This window comes from Prinia subflava, chromosome 22 (genome assembly GCF_021018805.1).
Source record: "Prinia subflava isolate CZ2003 ecotype Zambia chromosome 22, Cam_Psub_1.2, whole genome shotgun sequence".
Lineage (NCBI taxonomy): Eukaryota > Metazoa > Chordata > Aves > Passeriformes > Cisticolidae > Prinia > Prinia subflava.
In genome coordinates, this window is record NC_086268.1 from 3,582,815 (window position 1) to 3,600,307 (window position 17,493).

Sequence of the window (17,493 nt, forward strand, 5' to 3'; positions counted from 1 at the left end):
AGCCTTCCTAAAATAGTGTATAAGCATTTGGAAATCACAGTAAAAACGAATTCTGATCATGAATCAGTCTTCCCATCTCTGTCTCAATCGTCAATATCCTCCGAGGTGGAAAAATGGCAGATTTAGTCTCCATCCTCTGCCCAACACCTCTACTCAGGAAAGCTCCACCTAACTCCTCTCTCCAGGAAAGCATCTGCCCAGGATTTCCTGCTCCGGAGCCCCAGGAGCGCTGCAAATGGCTGAAATCTCATTAATTTTGCAGTGCTTTACCTGCATCACACAGGAGGCAGTCCTGGATCCCAGTGTTCCCAGCTGAGCTGCTGTAGTGGCCAGGAGGGCAGGGCAGTGGGGAGGCAGAGCCCAGAGGGCAGTAGGACCCTTGGGGACACTCGTTCCCCTCTGGGACATCCCTGGGGGTCGGGCTGGCAGCTCCTCCAGTGCAGTAAAACCCGGCCAGGCAGGGTCCTGTCACCTGGGACTGCCCAGGGCGTGCACAGAAGTGCCCTGAGAGAGCAAATGCCGTCAGCACAGGCACAAAAAACAGGGCTGGAAGGGGAAAATGGAGTTGGGGTGGGGGAAAACGGGGCTGGGTTGGGAAAAATGGGAGAGAAAAGGGCTGGGAGGGGGAAAATGGGTCAGAATGAGGGGAAATTTGGGGAAGAGGGGCTGGAATGGGGCAAAGTGGGATGGAATTGGGAAAAATGGGATAAAAAGAGGATGGGAGAGGTGAAAAACTTGGAAAATGTGGAGAAAAACAGGGCTGGAATGGGAGTAAAGGGATGGGATTGGGAAAATGGAGAGAAAGGGGTTGAAATGAGGGAAAATGTGGGAAAATGGGTCAGATTGTGGGGGAATTTGGGAAAGTGAGGCTGGAATGGGGAGGAAGTGGGATAGGATTGGGAAGAATGGGATAAAAAAGGTCTGCAAAGGGTGAAAAACTGGGAAAATTGAGGATGGAATAGGAGAAAATGGGGATGGAATGGAGGGAAATGGGATGGGATTGGGAAATCAAGGAGAAACAAAACTCTCCCAAAAAGCAGCTCCCATGCCCTCCCCTCGGTGTTTCCCCCAACCTCCTTTGCACCAGACAAGACATTTCAGGGAGAAAAAAACACCCTCTGGACATCAAGGCCACTCAGCAGCCGCTGTCACCACGCTGAGAGGGGCTCACCTGGCTCACAGGGGCTGCAGTGGGAGCTGAGGCTGCTGCCAGCCTGGGGGTTGTACGTCCCTTTAGGACACGGGAACTGAGCTGCAGAGGCAGTGCCTGCAGGGCAGTAGTGGCCAGGAGGACACTGATTCTCTGAAATGGAAGAGGAATTCATGGGGCAGAAGAACCTGGACAAACAAAAACAAAAACAAAAACAAAAACAAAAACAAAAACAAAAACAAAAACAAAAACAAAAACAAAAACAAAAACAAAAACAAAAACAAAAACAAAAACAAAAACAAAAACAAAAACAAAAATAAAATAGTTATTTATTTATTTATAGATATATAAAATTATATATATTATATTTATTATTATTTATCTATTTATATATTATATAGTACATATTATAATATATTATAATATATTATATTTATATAAAAATATATTTATTATATATTATTTATATACATAGAATATAATATAATATCTATATATATAATATTTATTATTATTCATATTATAATTATAATTATTATTATATTTATATATATTTTAAAAATAAGAATTTTGGCTCATGTGCTGGATTGACCAGGAAAGGGACCCAACTGTGCATGTCACTGCAGTCTGAGTTGATTCCTCAAATGCCAAATTGATGGCATAATTGCAAAAGCCGCAGAGACGTAATTTCCTTAACTTGAATCACAACACATCCAAGCTGCGATTCATCAACTTGTAAAAGTTAATCAAGTTCAAATCCAGGCAGTAATTGGAGACAAATCCCCCAAGGAAAAGCCAGGCTCGGCATCAGGTGATTTTCAGGATCCTCTTCCCCTTCAGCAGGCCGGTGCCAGGCTGTTGCCAAGGGAACCAGCTTTAACTCCAGACATGGAATGAGTTGATGGTGCCAGTGGTTTCTGTGCTCTGAACAGCCTAAATTCCCTTCCAGTGGGGCTGGACGTGGGGCTGGGGCTTTTCCTGGTCCCACAATCGCTGTGTGGTGATGTGAAGCAGCTCATTCAACACATCCTTAATTGAAGACTGAAATATTAAGAATTCTATCAAAGTGCTTTGCTGAAATAGGGCCTGTCAGGACAAGGATCGATGAAAAATCATCAGTGCTGCCTCACAGCACTTCCTCAAGGGCTTCCCAGTGGTAAAAGAACTGATTTTCCCACACACACTGCTCTGGGATGTCTGGATAAACAATTATTTCCAGCAGTCCCTGTGTCTCACCCTTCAGGACAGGGCAGGCAGCTGGTTTGGCTCAGCGAAGGGTTATAGGATCCTGCTGGACAAGCCACGGGAAGAGCTGTGCCCTGGGGACAGAAATGCCCTGGAAAAGACAGAGCAGATCCCAATCAGCAGAGTCGGGAGAGCTCAAGGCAAACCAGGCTTGAGCCTGGTGACTGCAGCTCACCCTGGGGACACGGCCGTGGCGCCTCTCCGGACACGCAGAACTGACCCCCTGGGCAGGGCTGGCACTGCTCTCCGTGGGAGTGGGCGTGGGAGCCCGGGGGACACGGCACCGGGCCCCTGGAGCCCCGGGGACAGAAGTGACCCGCGGGGCACGGAGCTCCTGAGAGGCCGTCGGCGGGCGTGGGGCTGCGGGCACCGCCGGCACAGTAGAACCTGCAGCCAGGACACACTTCTGGATCCCAAACAGCTGGAAAAAAACCCCTTGGAGAACACCCCGGGGGTGCTCTGCCCTGCCCCTGCCCCAGCAGGGCATGGGGACGGGGTGGCCGTGCTGCTCACCCAGGGCTGCACTGCCCCGACGGTGCCCTCTGCCCGGAGCTGTCACAGAAATGTCCCCCAGGACAGGGCTGGCATTCCTGCAGCCTCCTCCTGCCCTCCCGGCCAGACCAGGTGCCAGGAGGGCACTGCAGTGGCACTGGGGCACCTGGAGAGATCACAGCAGGGTGAGAGCTCCCAGGATTTCCAGGAATGAGGGAAAATGAGCTGCTGCAGAGCTGCTCCCACCTTCAGGACAGTAGTGCCCAGCAGGACAAGGCAGGCCTGACTCTCCATCCTGGGGGTTCCTCACTCGAGCACCGCCTCTGCACCAAAACCCCTCAGCACAATCTCCTGGAAAAACAGAATAAGGGGAAAATGAAAACCAAGTAAATACAGATTTCAGGTACAGCCATCTGGAATCCCTGATGGAATGGTCAGAGGAGCTGCTGGACTGCCAGGAGGGCAGGACTGGTGGCAGATGACACAGTGACAGAGACAGAGGAGCTCTTCAATGCCTGGGCACTGCCTCCACATTCCAATAATTACCCCACATTTCCAACAAATATCCCATATTCCAACAAATATCCCACATTTCCAACAAATATCCCATATTCCAACAAATATCCCATATTTCCAACAAATATCCCATATTCCAACAAATATCCCACATTTCCAACAAATATCCCATATTCCAACAAATATCCCACATTTCCAACAAATATCCCATATTCCAACAAATATCCCATATTTCCAACAAATATCCCATATTCCAATAAATATCCCACATTCCAACAAATATCCCATATTTCCAAAAAATATCCCACATTCTAAAAAATATCCCACATTCCAATAAATATCCCACATTCCAATAAATATCCCATATTTCCAATAAATATCCCATATTCCAATAAATATCCCACATTCCAACAAATATCCCATATTTCCAAAAAATATCCCACATTCTAAAAAATATCCCACATTCCAATAAATATCCCACATTCCAATAAATATCCCACATTTCCAATAAATATCCCACATTCCAATAAATATCCCACATTTCCAACAAATATCCCATATTCCAACAAATATCCCACATTTCCAACAAATATCCCATATTCCAACAAATATCCCATATTCCAATAAATATCCCACATTCCAACAAATATCCCACATTTCCAACAAATATCCCACATTCCAACAAATATCCCACATTCCAACAAATATCCCACATTTCCAACAAATATCCCACATTCCAACAAATATCCCACATTCCAACAAATATCCCACATTCCAATCAATATCCCAGCACACATTTCCCTTCAGAATCATGTTCAGCACATCCTCAAGCAGAGACTGAAATATTAAGAATGCTATCAAAGTGTTTTGTTGAAATAGGGCCTTTCAGGAAAAGGATCAATGAAAAATCATCAGATGTGCAAAAAAAAATCTTGAAAAAAAAGGAGAAATTTCACTGCTGGGTATTTTGCCTTCTGTTTCTCTGCTGAACTTAATCACATGCACATCAACTACATGGAAGGGTTAGTTCTTTGGGAACCAGGCTAAAAACACAAAGTAATTCTAAATAAAATGCCAGACACTGAAAAACTTCACACTCAATTTTTTTAAAAGAAGTGTCACACACAGAATTCTGGTTTCTGCAGTCCTTCTCTCACTCCTTGCTTAGAAAAAATGAGTGGTTTTTATTTTTTTCTTTCTCAAAAAGTTCTAGACAAATAAAATGGGACATTTTATCTCAGCTGAGGTGAGAACCCTGGAGCTCAAATCCAAGGCCTGGAGTAATTAATTACCTGCTGATGATGTCAGCAGGGAGGAGGATGCTCAGGAGAGCAGCAATGTACCTGTTGGGGCAGCCAGGCCAGGGAATTCACAGTATTTTCCTGCTGGGCATCGTTGACATTCCTGGAGAGATTTCAGTTTCTGCCTCGCTCCGAAGGTCCCTGCAGGGCAGCTGTGCTGAGAGCTGCTGCTGGTCCCCACTGGGCAGTAAAAGCCTCGTGGGCAGGGGTAGAGGGTGACATCGATGAGTGGCCCTTGCTGGCTGTCACAGTAAAACCCTGCAGGGATGGAGGGAAGAGCTGAATCCACAGGATTCACAGAATTCACAGAATTCACAGAATCACCAGGTTGGAAGAGACCTCCAGGATCATCGAGTCCAACCCAGCTCCAACACCTCAACTAAACCACGGCACCAGTGCCACATCCAGCCTTTCCTTAAACACACCCAGGGATGGTGACTCCACCACCTCCCCAGCAGATCATTCCGGTACTTTATCACTCTTTCAGTGAAAAACTTTTTCCTGATATCCAGCCTATATTTCCCTTGGTGCAGCTGAAGTCTCTGTCCTCTCTTTCTGTCGGTGCTGCCTGGAGGAAGAGACCAACCCACACCTGACACAGCCACCTTTCCTGAAGTTGTAGAGAGTGATGAGGTCACCTCTGAGTCTCCTTTTCTCCAGGCTAAACAATTAAACCCAGAGAAGCTGCTCATTAGGGACAAGGAGCTTGTCCAGACACACAAATATCTCACTGGCCACTCACAGAATAAACCTGCTGCAGGCCTTAAATAACTCTTGGTGTGACTCTCTGCTGCTGCACAAACACACTGCACTCTTAACAGGAAATTTAGCACCCAGTGGTCCCCAAAAACCACCTACAGCTGACACAGGAAAAAACTTAATGGTCCAGCACTGATCTTTCTGGTTCCCTTCAGTCACTGAAGCTCTTCAAGTTTTCCCTCTGAACATCAGAGTTTTTCCCTGTCGATGTTCAAATTGCTCGAAATACACAGATATTGCTACTTCTGCTTTAACCTCTGAGCTGCTTTAACCTCTAATGGGCTTTGCAGAGAGAGACAGAAAATGTTCTCCTCCAGCAGAGAGAAGAAACCAGGTGGGCAGCAGATCTCTGCTCATGGGAAGGCTCAAAAGACAACAACAAGCTGCCCTGTCTTGTCTGAGGGAAGCACAGAACAACATTTAGATCCTGTGAATCACAACTCCTGTTTCCTGGATGTGCAGCACCTCTGGCTCCTCTCAGATCTCCCAGCAGAGAAACGGCTTTTCTACTTCAGTGACTCACAGAAAGACATTTATTTTGGATTTGTCACCCACAGCCCCTTGAGCACATCTCCAGGGACTGTGACAGCCTGCAGGACACTTTATTCCCCACTCACCTTCCCTGCACTCCCCGGTGGGGGCACTGAGGCCGGGTGCCTCACAGTAGAAGCCAGAGGGGCAGGGCTGGCACTCAGAAAGGGCTCTCCTCCCTGGCAGGCTGGAGAAGGAGCCCGCTGGGCAGAGCTGGGGCGCTGCTGATGCTGCAGCTGCAGGAGGAGAAGTGAGAGAGAAATGAAAAATGAATGAAGGAGTGAGATGGCTCATGAAATGTTCATTTGGATGAACATAAAACAGCAGGAGTGGAGTCTTCTTCTCCACTCGTGGATTCAACAGCGCTCTGTGGGAGTGTGTTTTGGGCTGCAATGGAAGATGGAACCAGCAGTTTGTGTTCTGTCACCAGCTGATAAAACCAGCTGTGGCAGGGTTCTTTATCCCTTCCAGGACCCATCCTCCCTCCAGGGGATCTCTGCTGTCCAGGGGCCATCGAGGCTCCCTGCAGGGCTGATCCAATTCCATCATCCATGGGAGATGCTGCACCCAGGGGAGGAGCCCGGCATTCCCACCTGGATAAACCCTGGGATTCAGAGCCCAGCACAGCCTGTGTGCTCTGCATTCCCACCTGGATAAACCCTGGCATTCAGAGCCCAGCACAGCCTGTGTGCACTGCATTCCCACCTGGATAAACCCTGGGATTCAGAGCCCAGCACAGCCTGTGTGCTCTGCATTCCCAGAGGAAGAACAGACCCATCTCACCCCACTGCACCTTCAGAGGAAACTGCCCCTGCTCCAGGATCATTGCTGCAACAGAGCCACATCTGTCACTGCAGGAGGGCTGGGCTGGGCTGCTGCCAGCACCCTGACCAACAGCGGGTCAGGCTGTGTGCTGACTCTGGCAGTGGTTTCTTTTTTGTTTGCTTTTTTTGTACTACTACATTTTTATTTTAATTTTCCTAGTAAAGAACTGTTATTCCTATTCCTATATCTTCACCTGAGAGCTCCTTAAAATTCAAAATTATAATAACTCAGAAGGAGGGGGTTTACATGCTCCATTCCAAGGGAAGCTCTGACTTTCCCTGGCAGACACCTGTCTTTCCAAACCAAGACAGAGTGGGACAGAAATTCTTGGCTTCGTTTCACCCACAGGTGAAGCCAAATAAAGTGCAGCTATTGAGACAACGATGTCACCTCCCACTTTGAAAGGAAGGGGAGGAATTAGGGGAAGGATCTGGGGCTTTGGCACCACGGTCAGACCCCAGCCAGCTGGCTGCCACACCCTCTGAGGGTTTCAGGCGTTCTGTGCCATGAACTCTTCTGTTCTGGGTACCCACTGCAGTAAGAGCCCACGGGGCAGACGTTCCCAGTGACACCATCCGTGGGTTTGGGGCCAGCAGCCCCCCCTGCACAGTAGAAGCCAGCAGCACATTCCCCGCTGGGGACAGGCAGCCCTGCAAGACAGAGAGGACGGTGGCACTCAGAGCACTGAGACAAAGGAAGAAAAGCAGGGAAAACAACTGCTCACAGCCTCCCTCTGGGAGACACCGTGGGCAGCTGGCAGGCACTGCTACACCCCCATGGAAATAGCAGGAATATCCCCTCCAAACTCCCCTTTCCTCACAGACACCAACCTGAGGCATTGCAGAAGAGCCCTGGGGGACAAGGAAGAGGCTCTGGGCTTCCCTGGGGACAGTAAAAGCCAGCTGTGCACTTGCCCCCGGTGGCAGTGGCTGGGCACAGGCAGTTGGCACTGGTGTAGTTGTCCAGGTCAAACGGCTGCGAGGTCCAGGCTGCTGAGATGCAAAACCAGCCTGGGAACAGCAAATGGGACTGAGAGGCTCTGGCAGTGACAGAGCCCCAAAAAACATCACAAATAAACCAGCTGGGATGGCTTTGGGTGTGGTGTGGGCATGTTCCAGACAGGTAGAGATATTATAAAACGAAGGCCCATAAAATACGCTTTAGGCCCTGCTACTCTAGCTAAGCTAGAAGGAGTTTGTAAGTTCCCATAAAGAAAAATTATAAGAATGAACACAACAACCTATTATTAGAGAGAAAAATAAGTTTGCACCTGCATAAACAGTGAATCTGTCCCATGAGAATCAGTGAAGAAAATACATAAACATATCTAGAGAGAGGAAATTTGATAGACATATACAACAGCCCTTACTGACCAATGAACTGAGTTTCACTGCATTGCTGCACAATTAGGTGTAACACAGTGCCTTCTGATATTTCCCACAAATATGAGCTTTGTGAATAAATAATTTGCTTTCCTGCATGAGAAAACTGAGTCCTATATTATTATTATTACTACTACTACTATTATTATTATTATTATTATTATTATTATTATTATTATTATTGCCTGCCCCTGTCTACCAGGCACATCCTGGGGCCCACCTGAGGCGTGTTCAATCCTGCTGGGTGCCTACAGAGAATCCAGCAAACTGAGTGGAAGGGCTGTGGTGAAGGCTCCAGGGTGAAAGCATCATCCTCCCAAACACCCTGGCCCCAATACCTTCCCCAGCAGCCCCACACTTGTTGGAATTCTGGATGCTGAAAATTTCAGCCTTTCTGTGCTAAAAGGCTCTGATCCTCAAGCAAGCACTACACTTAACTTGAGGCCTTGGAACGGGCCTCCAAAATTGAGTGATAGCTGGGGTTTGTGGGTGTGTAATTTGAAGAGAAGTGTGTGATCTCACAGGGTGAAAAACATGAATTCAGGATTTTAATATATAATAATGTATGGGGTAAGATGGAGGATTTTGGGCATTGTCTGGGTCCTTCTTCACCTTCATCTTCCTTCATCTTCATGGGTTTGGGTGGTTTTCTGTAGCTGGTTGATAGAGTCCGCATTGTGGACTTCAAGTAGTTAGTTATTGGGTTTAAAATGAAAATAATTTAGGTGGCATTTCATAATTGGATGGAAAAGACCTCCTAGAGATAGAGAGGTATCACCGCGGGGCCTAACCAGAAATGAGACTCGGGGACAGATCTGGGTTCATCGGGCATGCAGGGCAGGAAGATCAAGTTTATTTACAAAAACCCAATTTATACATTTCCTATGAGGCCTGTGGATTGGAGGATGGCATTCCCACCTGCCCACCACATTGGCCAAGGAGGCTGTCATTCAACCTCCCCTTCTCCTTGGGAAGGAATTCATACCAAGGGCAGTGTTTACAAAACATGGTCCTGTGTTTATATTCACGAGCGCGAGAAACTGCACATTTCTCCTTTAATATGAACGCTCGGCAAACCAGGGAAAAACCTCACGGCAACAGAGAGGCTCTCCATTTTACCTCACTTCTCCACCTCGCTACTTAGAGCTCACAACTCGTAAGACTGTAACATTGGTAAGAAATAATAAACGCTACGAACGTGAATGTGACTCCCGCGTATGAATCCCGACCCTGGCAGGGAAGAATCGAGGACAATCCCCCACACTCACCTGGGTCACCCCTGCCTGAGGCCGCTGTCAGCCCCTCCTGCCTGCACCTCACTTCTCCACCTCGCTACTTAGAGCTCACAACTCATAAAACTGTAACATTGGTAAGAAATAATAAACGCTACGAACACGAACGCGACTCCGGCGTACGAATCCCGACCTTGGCAGAGAAGAATCCAGAACAATCCCCCACACTCACCGGGGTCACACCTGCCTGAGGCTGTCAGCCCCTCCTGCCTGCACCTCACTTCTCTACCTCGCTACTGAGAGCTCACAACTTGTGAGACTGTAACATAGATAAGAAATAATAAACGCTACGAATGTGAATGTGACTCCCGCGTATCAATCCCGACCCTGGCAGGGAAGAATCGAGGACAATCCCCCACACTCACCTGGGTCACACCTGCCCGAGGCTGTCAGCCCCTCCTGCCCGCACCTCACTTCTCTACCTTGCTACTTAGAGCTCACAACTTGTGAGACTGTAACACAGGTATGAAATAATAAACACTATGCCCGAACACGAACGCGACTCCAGCGTATCAATCCCGACCCTGGCAGAGAAGAAACGAGAACAATCCCCCACACTCACCTGGGTCACACCTGCCCGAGGCCGTTGTCAGCCCCTCCTGCCCGCAGTAGTGCCCGGGCGGGCAGGGCAGGCAGCTGTCCAAGCTCTGGCTCAGCGGGTCAGGGTTGTAGTAGCCCCTGGGACAGGGAAACTCGGTGGCAAACCTGGTGCCTGTGGGACAAGGAGAGAGGGAATCTTTCATGGAACAGGAGCATGATCCTGGCTCTGAGTCCTGCTGCGTTGCTTCATGTCCTCTTTGCCCGTTTATCCCACTGCTGACCCACACAGCCCTTCGTGGCCAAAATTGTGTTTGGGTGTTGTTTAATTAGTAAAGCTGTTAAGTGACAGCCACAGCTACAGCTTAAAATATTGTGGTGCGTTTTTTGTTTGTTTATTTGTTTTTTCAGTGAACAACCAGGCTGAAACTTAAACATGTCAAAAAACACACTTTAACAAAAAAAAGACACTCAGACATTAAAAAAAAAAAAGGGGGTATTTTTCTGTGAAGAACCAGGCTGACACTTAAACATTTTGTTCACAAAGATAATGTCTTGTCTTTAAGGAGGATGTTTCAGCCTGGTTGAAGGGTTGCTGCGTTCCCTGGGCCCATCTCACCTTTGGGGCAGTAAAATCCAGCTGGGCAGGGGTTGGTGCTGTAGCTGGTGGTGTTTTCTGGGCAGAAGTAGCCTGCAGCACAGGGGAAGCAGGCAGCTTGTCTGGAGAGGTTGTTGTAAGTCCCTGCACGGCAGGGCAGGGCAGAGCTGCTCCCTTCTGGGCAGAAGTGGCTCACAGGACAAGGACCTCCATTCTCCCACACACCTGGGACACAGACAGGAGACACAGGGGTGCAATCCTGCATGAGGCCAGCGTGTAATGAGCCTCACAAAGGGGTGTCGAGTTCTGAAAGTGTCCAACGCTTCTCAGAATGGCTTGGAATAATTGTGAGATGGTTGATCAGGTGTGCTTTGAAAATCAAAAGGTTTAATAAATGATAAAAGAACAAACGATACAAAAACAAAAGGCAAAAGCCGAGCACAGTGCAAGGAAGCGCTGTTGCACCTGCTAAGGCACCCCAAAAAGCACTTGAGCACCTCTGTGCTCCTTCTTAAGGACTGAATGTTTTAGGAGAGCTTTTGGCTCACTGCCCAATAGAAACCAACTGCATTTCTGAGGAGCAGCTAAAGGTCCAACAAGTGCTCCTGTCCTGGCACTGAGCCTGTCACGGTGTGAATAGCACAGAAGATTCCAGTCTATTTTCCTTTTCAGTTCAGAGGCAAACCAAAACTCTTTTCCTTGTATAGAATCATTTGCAGTGGGAAATGCACTGCAACACAGCGGGTTGGAAATCTCCCCTGGAAATTATTATTTCTGAGACAATTAAACGACAATGGCTGTGCCCGTTGCAGGCAGACACCCGTGACTGCCCCAGTGCTCAGTGCAGGCATTTCCTTTGATAAAACTGGTTTGTACTGCACAAACCCCTCAAAGAAAATTCACACAGGGATCTGGATGACTGACAGGAGGCAGGGACAGGAATACTGGGGGAAAAGTTGGCATTTTTAAAACCAAAAGCCCGATTCACCCAGCGCTGCTCACCGGGCGGTGTCGGTGAGGAAGCCCCAGGCTGGCAGAAGTACCCAGGTGAGCAGGGTCCTGAGGGGGCTGTGAGGCCAGGTGAGCCACAGAACTGGCCAGGTGGGCACTGTGTGCAGCTGGAATCCTTCTCATTGTGCAGCCTGGGAGGGACAGAAGCAGGGTTTCAGCTGGCAAGTGGAAAACTCAGCACAGAGCTCACTGAGGCTTCAGCCCTCGGCACAGTGAAAGCAACCACAAAACTTTTCTGATCAGTGCAAGGATGTGTCTAGTGAGCCTCACTGAGCTGCACTTCATTGCTTAGAGGACTGATGGATAAACAAAAATGGAAAGAAAATAAAAAATAACGTCAGCAGATCCACAGAGCTTCACCTGTCTGAGTAAGTGCCCACAGGGCATCGCTGGGGGATGCTGGTGCCAGCTGGGCAGAAGTGTCCAGGCGGGCAGGGGCCACCACTGCTCGTGTTTGTGGCTCCACTGGGGTTTGGGACACTTGCTCCTGCATGAGGAAGAGAAAGCAAAAGTATCCTGAATTATTGGGGTTGTTTCTCACAGTCAATTTTGCTCCCTGTGGCTAAAGAACCATTTCCATTGGTGGTAAGAGAGGAGCTGATTGCAGCTTATGACAATAAAACCAGAAATCCATGGTGGAATGGAGTAAATCACAGCAAGGACTGTAAGGGCCACAGCTCCCCACCTTTTCACACTTTCTGCCCTCTGATTCCTAAATCCTGTACCTGATGTGCAGAAGAATCCAGGCCAGCAGGGACCACTGGGAGAGGACAATCCCCATTCTCCACAGAACATTCCTGGAAGAACAGAGAGGGGAAAAAGCACCAGTAAAGTGTGAGGAAAAACCAGGAGAGCTGCTGTGCTGCACGCACTGGAAGGCAAAGGGGAGACTTGGAGAGATGAAATCCCTCAGCATCAACACAGCTGGGACAGAACCCATCCTAACTCAGCTCGTGCTCTGCTGGAAAACCCTGAGAGTGAACCAAACCCTTCTGCAGAGCCTCCAGCAACCTGTGGGGACACCACCAGTGGGACCAGGATCCTCTTCTCACTGTGGGTTTTTTAATGTTTGCGTTTCCTGGAGGCCAAAACTCATCAGAGGATCAGGAAGAGAGAACTACAGAGAGTTAATCACCCTCTCAGGTCCCAGGAGAGCATCCCTCACCTGCAGGGCACTGCTGGCACCTCTCAGCACGGCTCAGGCCATAGGAGGGGTTGTAAGTCCCAGGAGGACAAGGATAAAAACTGATCCCGGTTTTCTGAGGGCAGTAGAAGCCAGGAGGGCAGCGGCGCCGCAGCCCCTTTGAACAGTGAAACCCAGCAGGACAAGGAAGGCATTTGTCTTGGCCTGCGAGGGGAAAATAGGGATTAAAAGGAAGCACGGAATGAAATGGAAGGAAAATATCCTGTGCACAACTTCCCTCTGCCTGGCTGTGCACTTCAAGAAGCAGAAATCAAAATAAAGTTGGTTTTTAAGCTCTCCTGCAGCAACTGGCCTCAAATATGAATTTTTTTCTAGGAGCATTTGGTTCAGCAAACTCCACTCTACCAGCCCGAGTCACCTCCACCTGTCCCCATTAGGTGGCAGGCGGAACAGAGGGAAAGCTGGAAACTGCACCGAGTGTCACTGCCACAAAGCTAAAAACATGAGCTGCTGCGGGGGCAAGTACATTCCTCATGTGACACCATGGGAAAAAAGAACAAAGCATCCCTGCTCGAGCCCTTTCTCTGCCCCACTCCCCGAAATGTTGAATATTCCCAGCAGCTTTCAGGACTTTTTTGGATACAGACAAAATCTGTGAGCAGTGTTTCCCTCTCCCCTGAGTCACATCGGAGCTGCAAAGCTGCAGCTTCTGAGCTGCTGAATTTATGCAGTTCCTGACCCGTGGCACTGCTGCAGCTCCTGATCTGTTCCACTGCTGCAGCTCCTGTTGCAAAGCTGCAGTTCCTGACCTGTCGCATTTCTGCAGCTCCTGACCAGTCGCATTTCTGCAGTTCCTGACCTGCTGCATTTCTGCAGTCCCTGACCTGTCGCATTTCTGCAGTCCCTGACCTGCTGCATTTCTGTAGTTCCTGACCTGCTGCATTTCTGTAGTTCCTGACCTGTCGCATTTCTGCAGTCCCTGACCTGCTGCATTTCTGTAGTTCCTGACCTGCTGCATTTCTGCAGTCCCTGACCTGTTGCATTTCTGTATTCCTGACCTGTTGCAAAGCTGCACCCCCTGACCTGTCGCATTTCTGCAGCTCCTGACCTGCTGCATTTCTGCAGCTCCTGACCTGTCGCATTTCTGCAGCTCCTGACCTGTCGCATTTCTGCAGCTCCTGACCTGTCGCATTTCTGCAGTCCCTGACCTGCTGCATTTCTGCAGTTCCTGACCTGCTGCATTTCTGCAGCTCCTGACCTGTTGCATTTCTGTAGTTCCTGACCTGCTGCATTTCTGCAGCTCCTGACCTGTTGCATTTCTGTAGTTCCTGACCTGTCACATTTCTGCAGTCCCTGACCTGTCACATTTCTGCAGTCCCTGACCTGTCGCATTTCTGTAGTTCCTGACCTGCTGCATTTCTGCAGCTCCTGACCTGTTGCATTTCTGTAGTTCCTGACCTGTCACATTTCTGCAGTCCCTGACCTGTCACATTTCTGCAGTCCCTGACCTGTCGCATTTCTGTAGTTCCTGACCTGTTGCATTTCTGTAGTTCCTGACCTGTTGCATTTCTGCAGTCCCTGACCTGTCGCATTTCTGCAGTCCCTGACCTGCTGCATTTCTGTAGTTCCTGACCTGTTCCATTTCTGCAGTTCCTGACCTGCTGCATTTCTGCAGCTCCTGACCTGTCGCATTTCTGCAGTTCCTGACCTGCTGCATTTCTGCAGCTCCTGACCTGTTCCATTTCTGCAGTTCCTGACCTGCTGCATTTCTGCAGCTCCTGACCTGTGGCATTGCTGTACTCCCCACTGGGGCATGGGGAAGGTGCTGCTGAGCCTGCAGGGCAGAAATGTCCTCGAGGACAGAGATCTCCAGTGACTCCATCCTCTGGCTTTGCGGTCTTTGTCCTCCCCGTGCAGTAATAGCCTTAAAAAACACAAAACACTGGAGTTCTTCCCCTGAGTCAAAACCGATTCCTACGAAGCTGCACAAGTTCTGCCTTTGTCTCACCTTGTGCACAAAGGCCCCCAGGAGCATCCTGGCCAGACATGTTGCAGAAAAACCCAGGGGCACAGGGCAGGCACCAGGTGACGTCCTGGGCTCCTCTCTGGCCATTCCAGGTGCCAGCAGGACACGGCATCTCCCTGGGGTGCCCGGTGCCAGCTGGGCAGTAATGTCCTTGTGGGCAAAGATCTCCAAACAGAAGCCCCACCTGCATGCATGGAATTAAAATTAAATTTATTACGGTTTATGAAAGCTTTAGGGGAGCTAGAAGGTGCTGAGCAATGTGAAATGTTCATCACTCACGGGTGAGGAGGTGCTGGAGCCTTGAGTGCAGTAATGCCCAGGCTGGCAGTGCCCCTCTGGCTCAGGCAGCCCAGCCCTGCTGCAGAACATCCCTGCAGGGCAGGGCTTGCAGGAACCTGCCCTCTCCACGTCCGAGTAACTCCCCTGCACAGAGACAGACACTGCATGCCCCTGCCGAGGGAGGGGAAACCTGGAAAATCACTGCCTGGAAAACCAACCCGGATCTGACTCTTACCGCCGGACACGGGAGAGGCAAGGAGCTGCCAGGCAGGCAGAAATGGCCTTTGGGACAATCCTGGGGGACAGCCAGGCCTGGCTCACTGCAGAAAGTCCCCTCAGGGCAGTCCCTACAAACAGACTGAGCACGGCCCTGAAAGAGAACACAGAGCCTGGCAGGGGAGGGGTATTGCTGCTTACCAGGAGAATAAATAAACTTTGTGTGTTCTACCAACCCCCAGGGAGTCCCTGTTGCAAAATAAACACTGAAGGGAATGACCTGCAGTCCAAAAGCAGCAAATTTGGGGAACCTGCACCCCTAAAGCAGGGGCAGGCACAGCCCTGATCAAAAACAGAAATGAGGGAAATGAATGGGTTAATTCACCCCTGCCAGGCCAAAGACTCAGCAGCCCTTCCAAACTGGTACTGTGCAAGAAAATGCAACAAAAGCTGCCAAATGAGCTGCAGGCAACAGCCCTGGACTGATGGATCTGATGTGTTCACCCAAAGGCTTTGGGTTCTTCCTCTGTTGCAGGGTAAAAGCAAAACAGGTGGTGATTACCCAAATCAGCAGAAATCCCCCAAACCCCCTTCTTTTCCATGCTGACCAATTCCAAACACCTTAGGAATTTCTACTCATGCATTTTTACAGTTTCCAAGGGCTCTGCTGACCCCCCAGGTGGGAACCCGAGGAACTCACAGGCTGGAAGGTGCCGAGGGGACACGGCTCTGGTTTGAAAGCTCCTGCTAGGGAATAATGTCCCTCCATCACCACGTGCTGCAGAGCACTTCTGGCCCCTCCTGTGCAGAAGTAACCAGGCTCACAAGGTCCTGAGGGGGCTTGGTTGTTTGTCCCATCACAATACAAGCTAAGTTGGGGAAAAAAAAAACAACAAACACAAAAAACTTGGGAAGCAATAATGCTTCCTTTCCTTTCCTTTCCTTTCCTTTCCTTTCCTTTCCTTTCCTTTCCTTTCCTTTCCTTTCCTTTCCTTTCCTTTCCTTTCCTTTCCTTTCCTTTCCTTTCCTTTCCTTTCCTTTCCTTTCCTTTCCTTTCCTTTCCTTTCCTTTCCTTTCCTTTCCTTTCCTTTCCTTTCCTTTCCTTTCCTTTCCTTTCCTTTCCTTTCCTTTCCTTTCCTTTCCTTTCCTTTCCTTTCCTTTCCTTTCCTTTCCTTTCCTTTCCTTTCCTTTCCTTTCCTTTCCTTTCCTTTCCTTTCCACCCCTTCCCACCCCTTCCCACCCCTTCCCAAACTTTCCCAAACCTTCCCTTCCCAAACCTTCCCTTCCCAAACCTTCCTCCTTTTTTCCTTTTCCTTTTCCTTATACAAAAAAAAGTCCCTGGAATTTCAAGGACCTGGCTCCTGTTTGCTCCCAGCTCTGGACACTCACCCAGGTGGGCAGTCCAGGCACTCCTGGAGGTTCCTGAGCCCACTGGTGTTGCTGAAAGTCCCTGGAGGGCAGGGGGTGGGCAAGGCAGAGCCAGGTGGGCAGTAGGACCCAGCAGGACACACAGCTCCTGTCACACCATCCGTGGGCCACTGAAAATGAGCAAAAGGATCATTTAAAAAAGGGAGAAAATGAGACTAAAATATTTAAGGCATTAAACTGACGTAGTCAATAAAGAAAAAAAAAATAGAGACATGCCCTTGTGCAGAGAACAGAGAACACCGACTTGAGGAAATTCAAAGAGAATAAATAGGGATGAAATTTCACACTGATTCACACCCACTGGATTTTTTACCTGGTGACATTTTAGTTAAGAAGGTGTCAGTGTTAAGAGGGGAATGGTATGACATGGCCACACTCCCTTTGAGGGTCCTCGTGCCATCAACGTGAGCGTGAGCAGCACAAAATTGCGACTGCCCAAATCATTGGGTTAAAGCAGGCACCAGAGCGGGGAAAATAAAACAACACAGTAGAGCACAGCGAGAAGAGGAGGAGCAAAACTGCTCAGTGGCACTTACTGGAGTCACAGCCCTGCCCTGGCAGTAAAATCCAGCCTCACAGGGCCCACTGGGGCCAGTCTGTCCTGGGGCAGCACAGTAGGAACCCCGAGCACAGGGGCTGCACCCCGAGGGTCCCGACAGCCCCTGCCTGTCCCCAAATGTCCCCTCCGGGCAGGGCTCAGGCTTGGAGCAGCCTTCAGGACAGTAAAAACCCTACAAAACAAAGCCAGATTGATACATTTA

At 49.3% G+C, this 17,493-nt stretch overlaps 1 protein-coding gene across 1 annotated transcript; it reads right to left on the reverse strand.

The window, feature by feature from the left end:
- Positions 1 to 2,382: 2,382 nt before the first annotated feature.
- LOC134561047 (delta-like protein 1) lies at positions 2,383 to 14,831 on the reverse strand. The gene is made up of 16 exons (XM_063417636.1): positions 14,792 to 14,831; positions 14,567 to 14,707; positions 12,805 to 12,987; positions 12,365 to 12,436; positions 12,000 to 12,126; positions 10,825 to 10,853; positions 10,650 to 10,721; positions 10,056 to 10,205; positions 7,650 to 7,829; positions 7,353 to 7,469; positions 6,081 to 6,230; positions 4,747 to 4,962; positions 3,134 to 3,238; positions 2,909 to 3,053; positions 2,571 to 2,782; positions 2,383 to 2,486 (listed from the first exon to the last, which is right to left on the reverse strand). Exons 1-16 carry the CDS (start codon positions 14,829 to 14,831, stop codon positions 2,383 to 2,385), a joined length of 2,043 nt encoding a protein of 680 aa, XP_063273706.1.
- Positions 14,832 to 17,493: the final 2,662 nt, after the last annotated feature.

Coding starts and splice junctions, on each gene's coding strand:
- LOC134561047 (XM_063417636.1), bottom strand. CDS start 14,831: ATGTCTGGCCAGGATGCTCCTGGGGGCCTTTGTGCACAAG. Junction 10,854..11,999: donor GTGGGCACTTACTCAGACAG/GTGAAGCTCTGT, acceptor TCTGTGTCCCAG/GTGTGTGGGAGAATGGAGGT. Junction 7,830..10,055: donor CTCGGGCAGGTGTGACCCAG/GTGAGTGTGGGG, acceptor TGCTGTTCCCAG/GCTGGTTTTGCATCTCAGCA.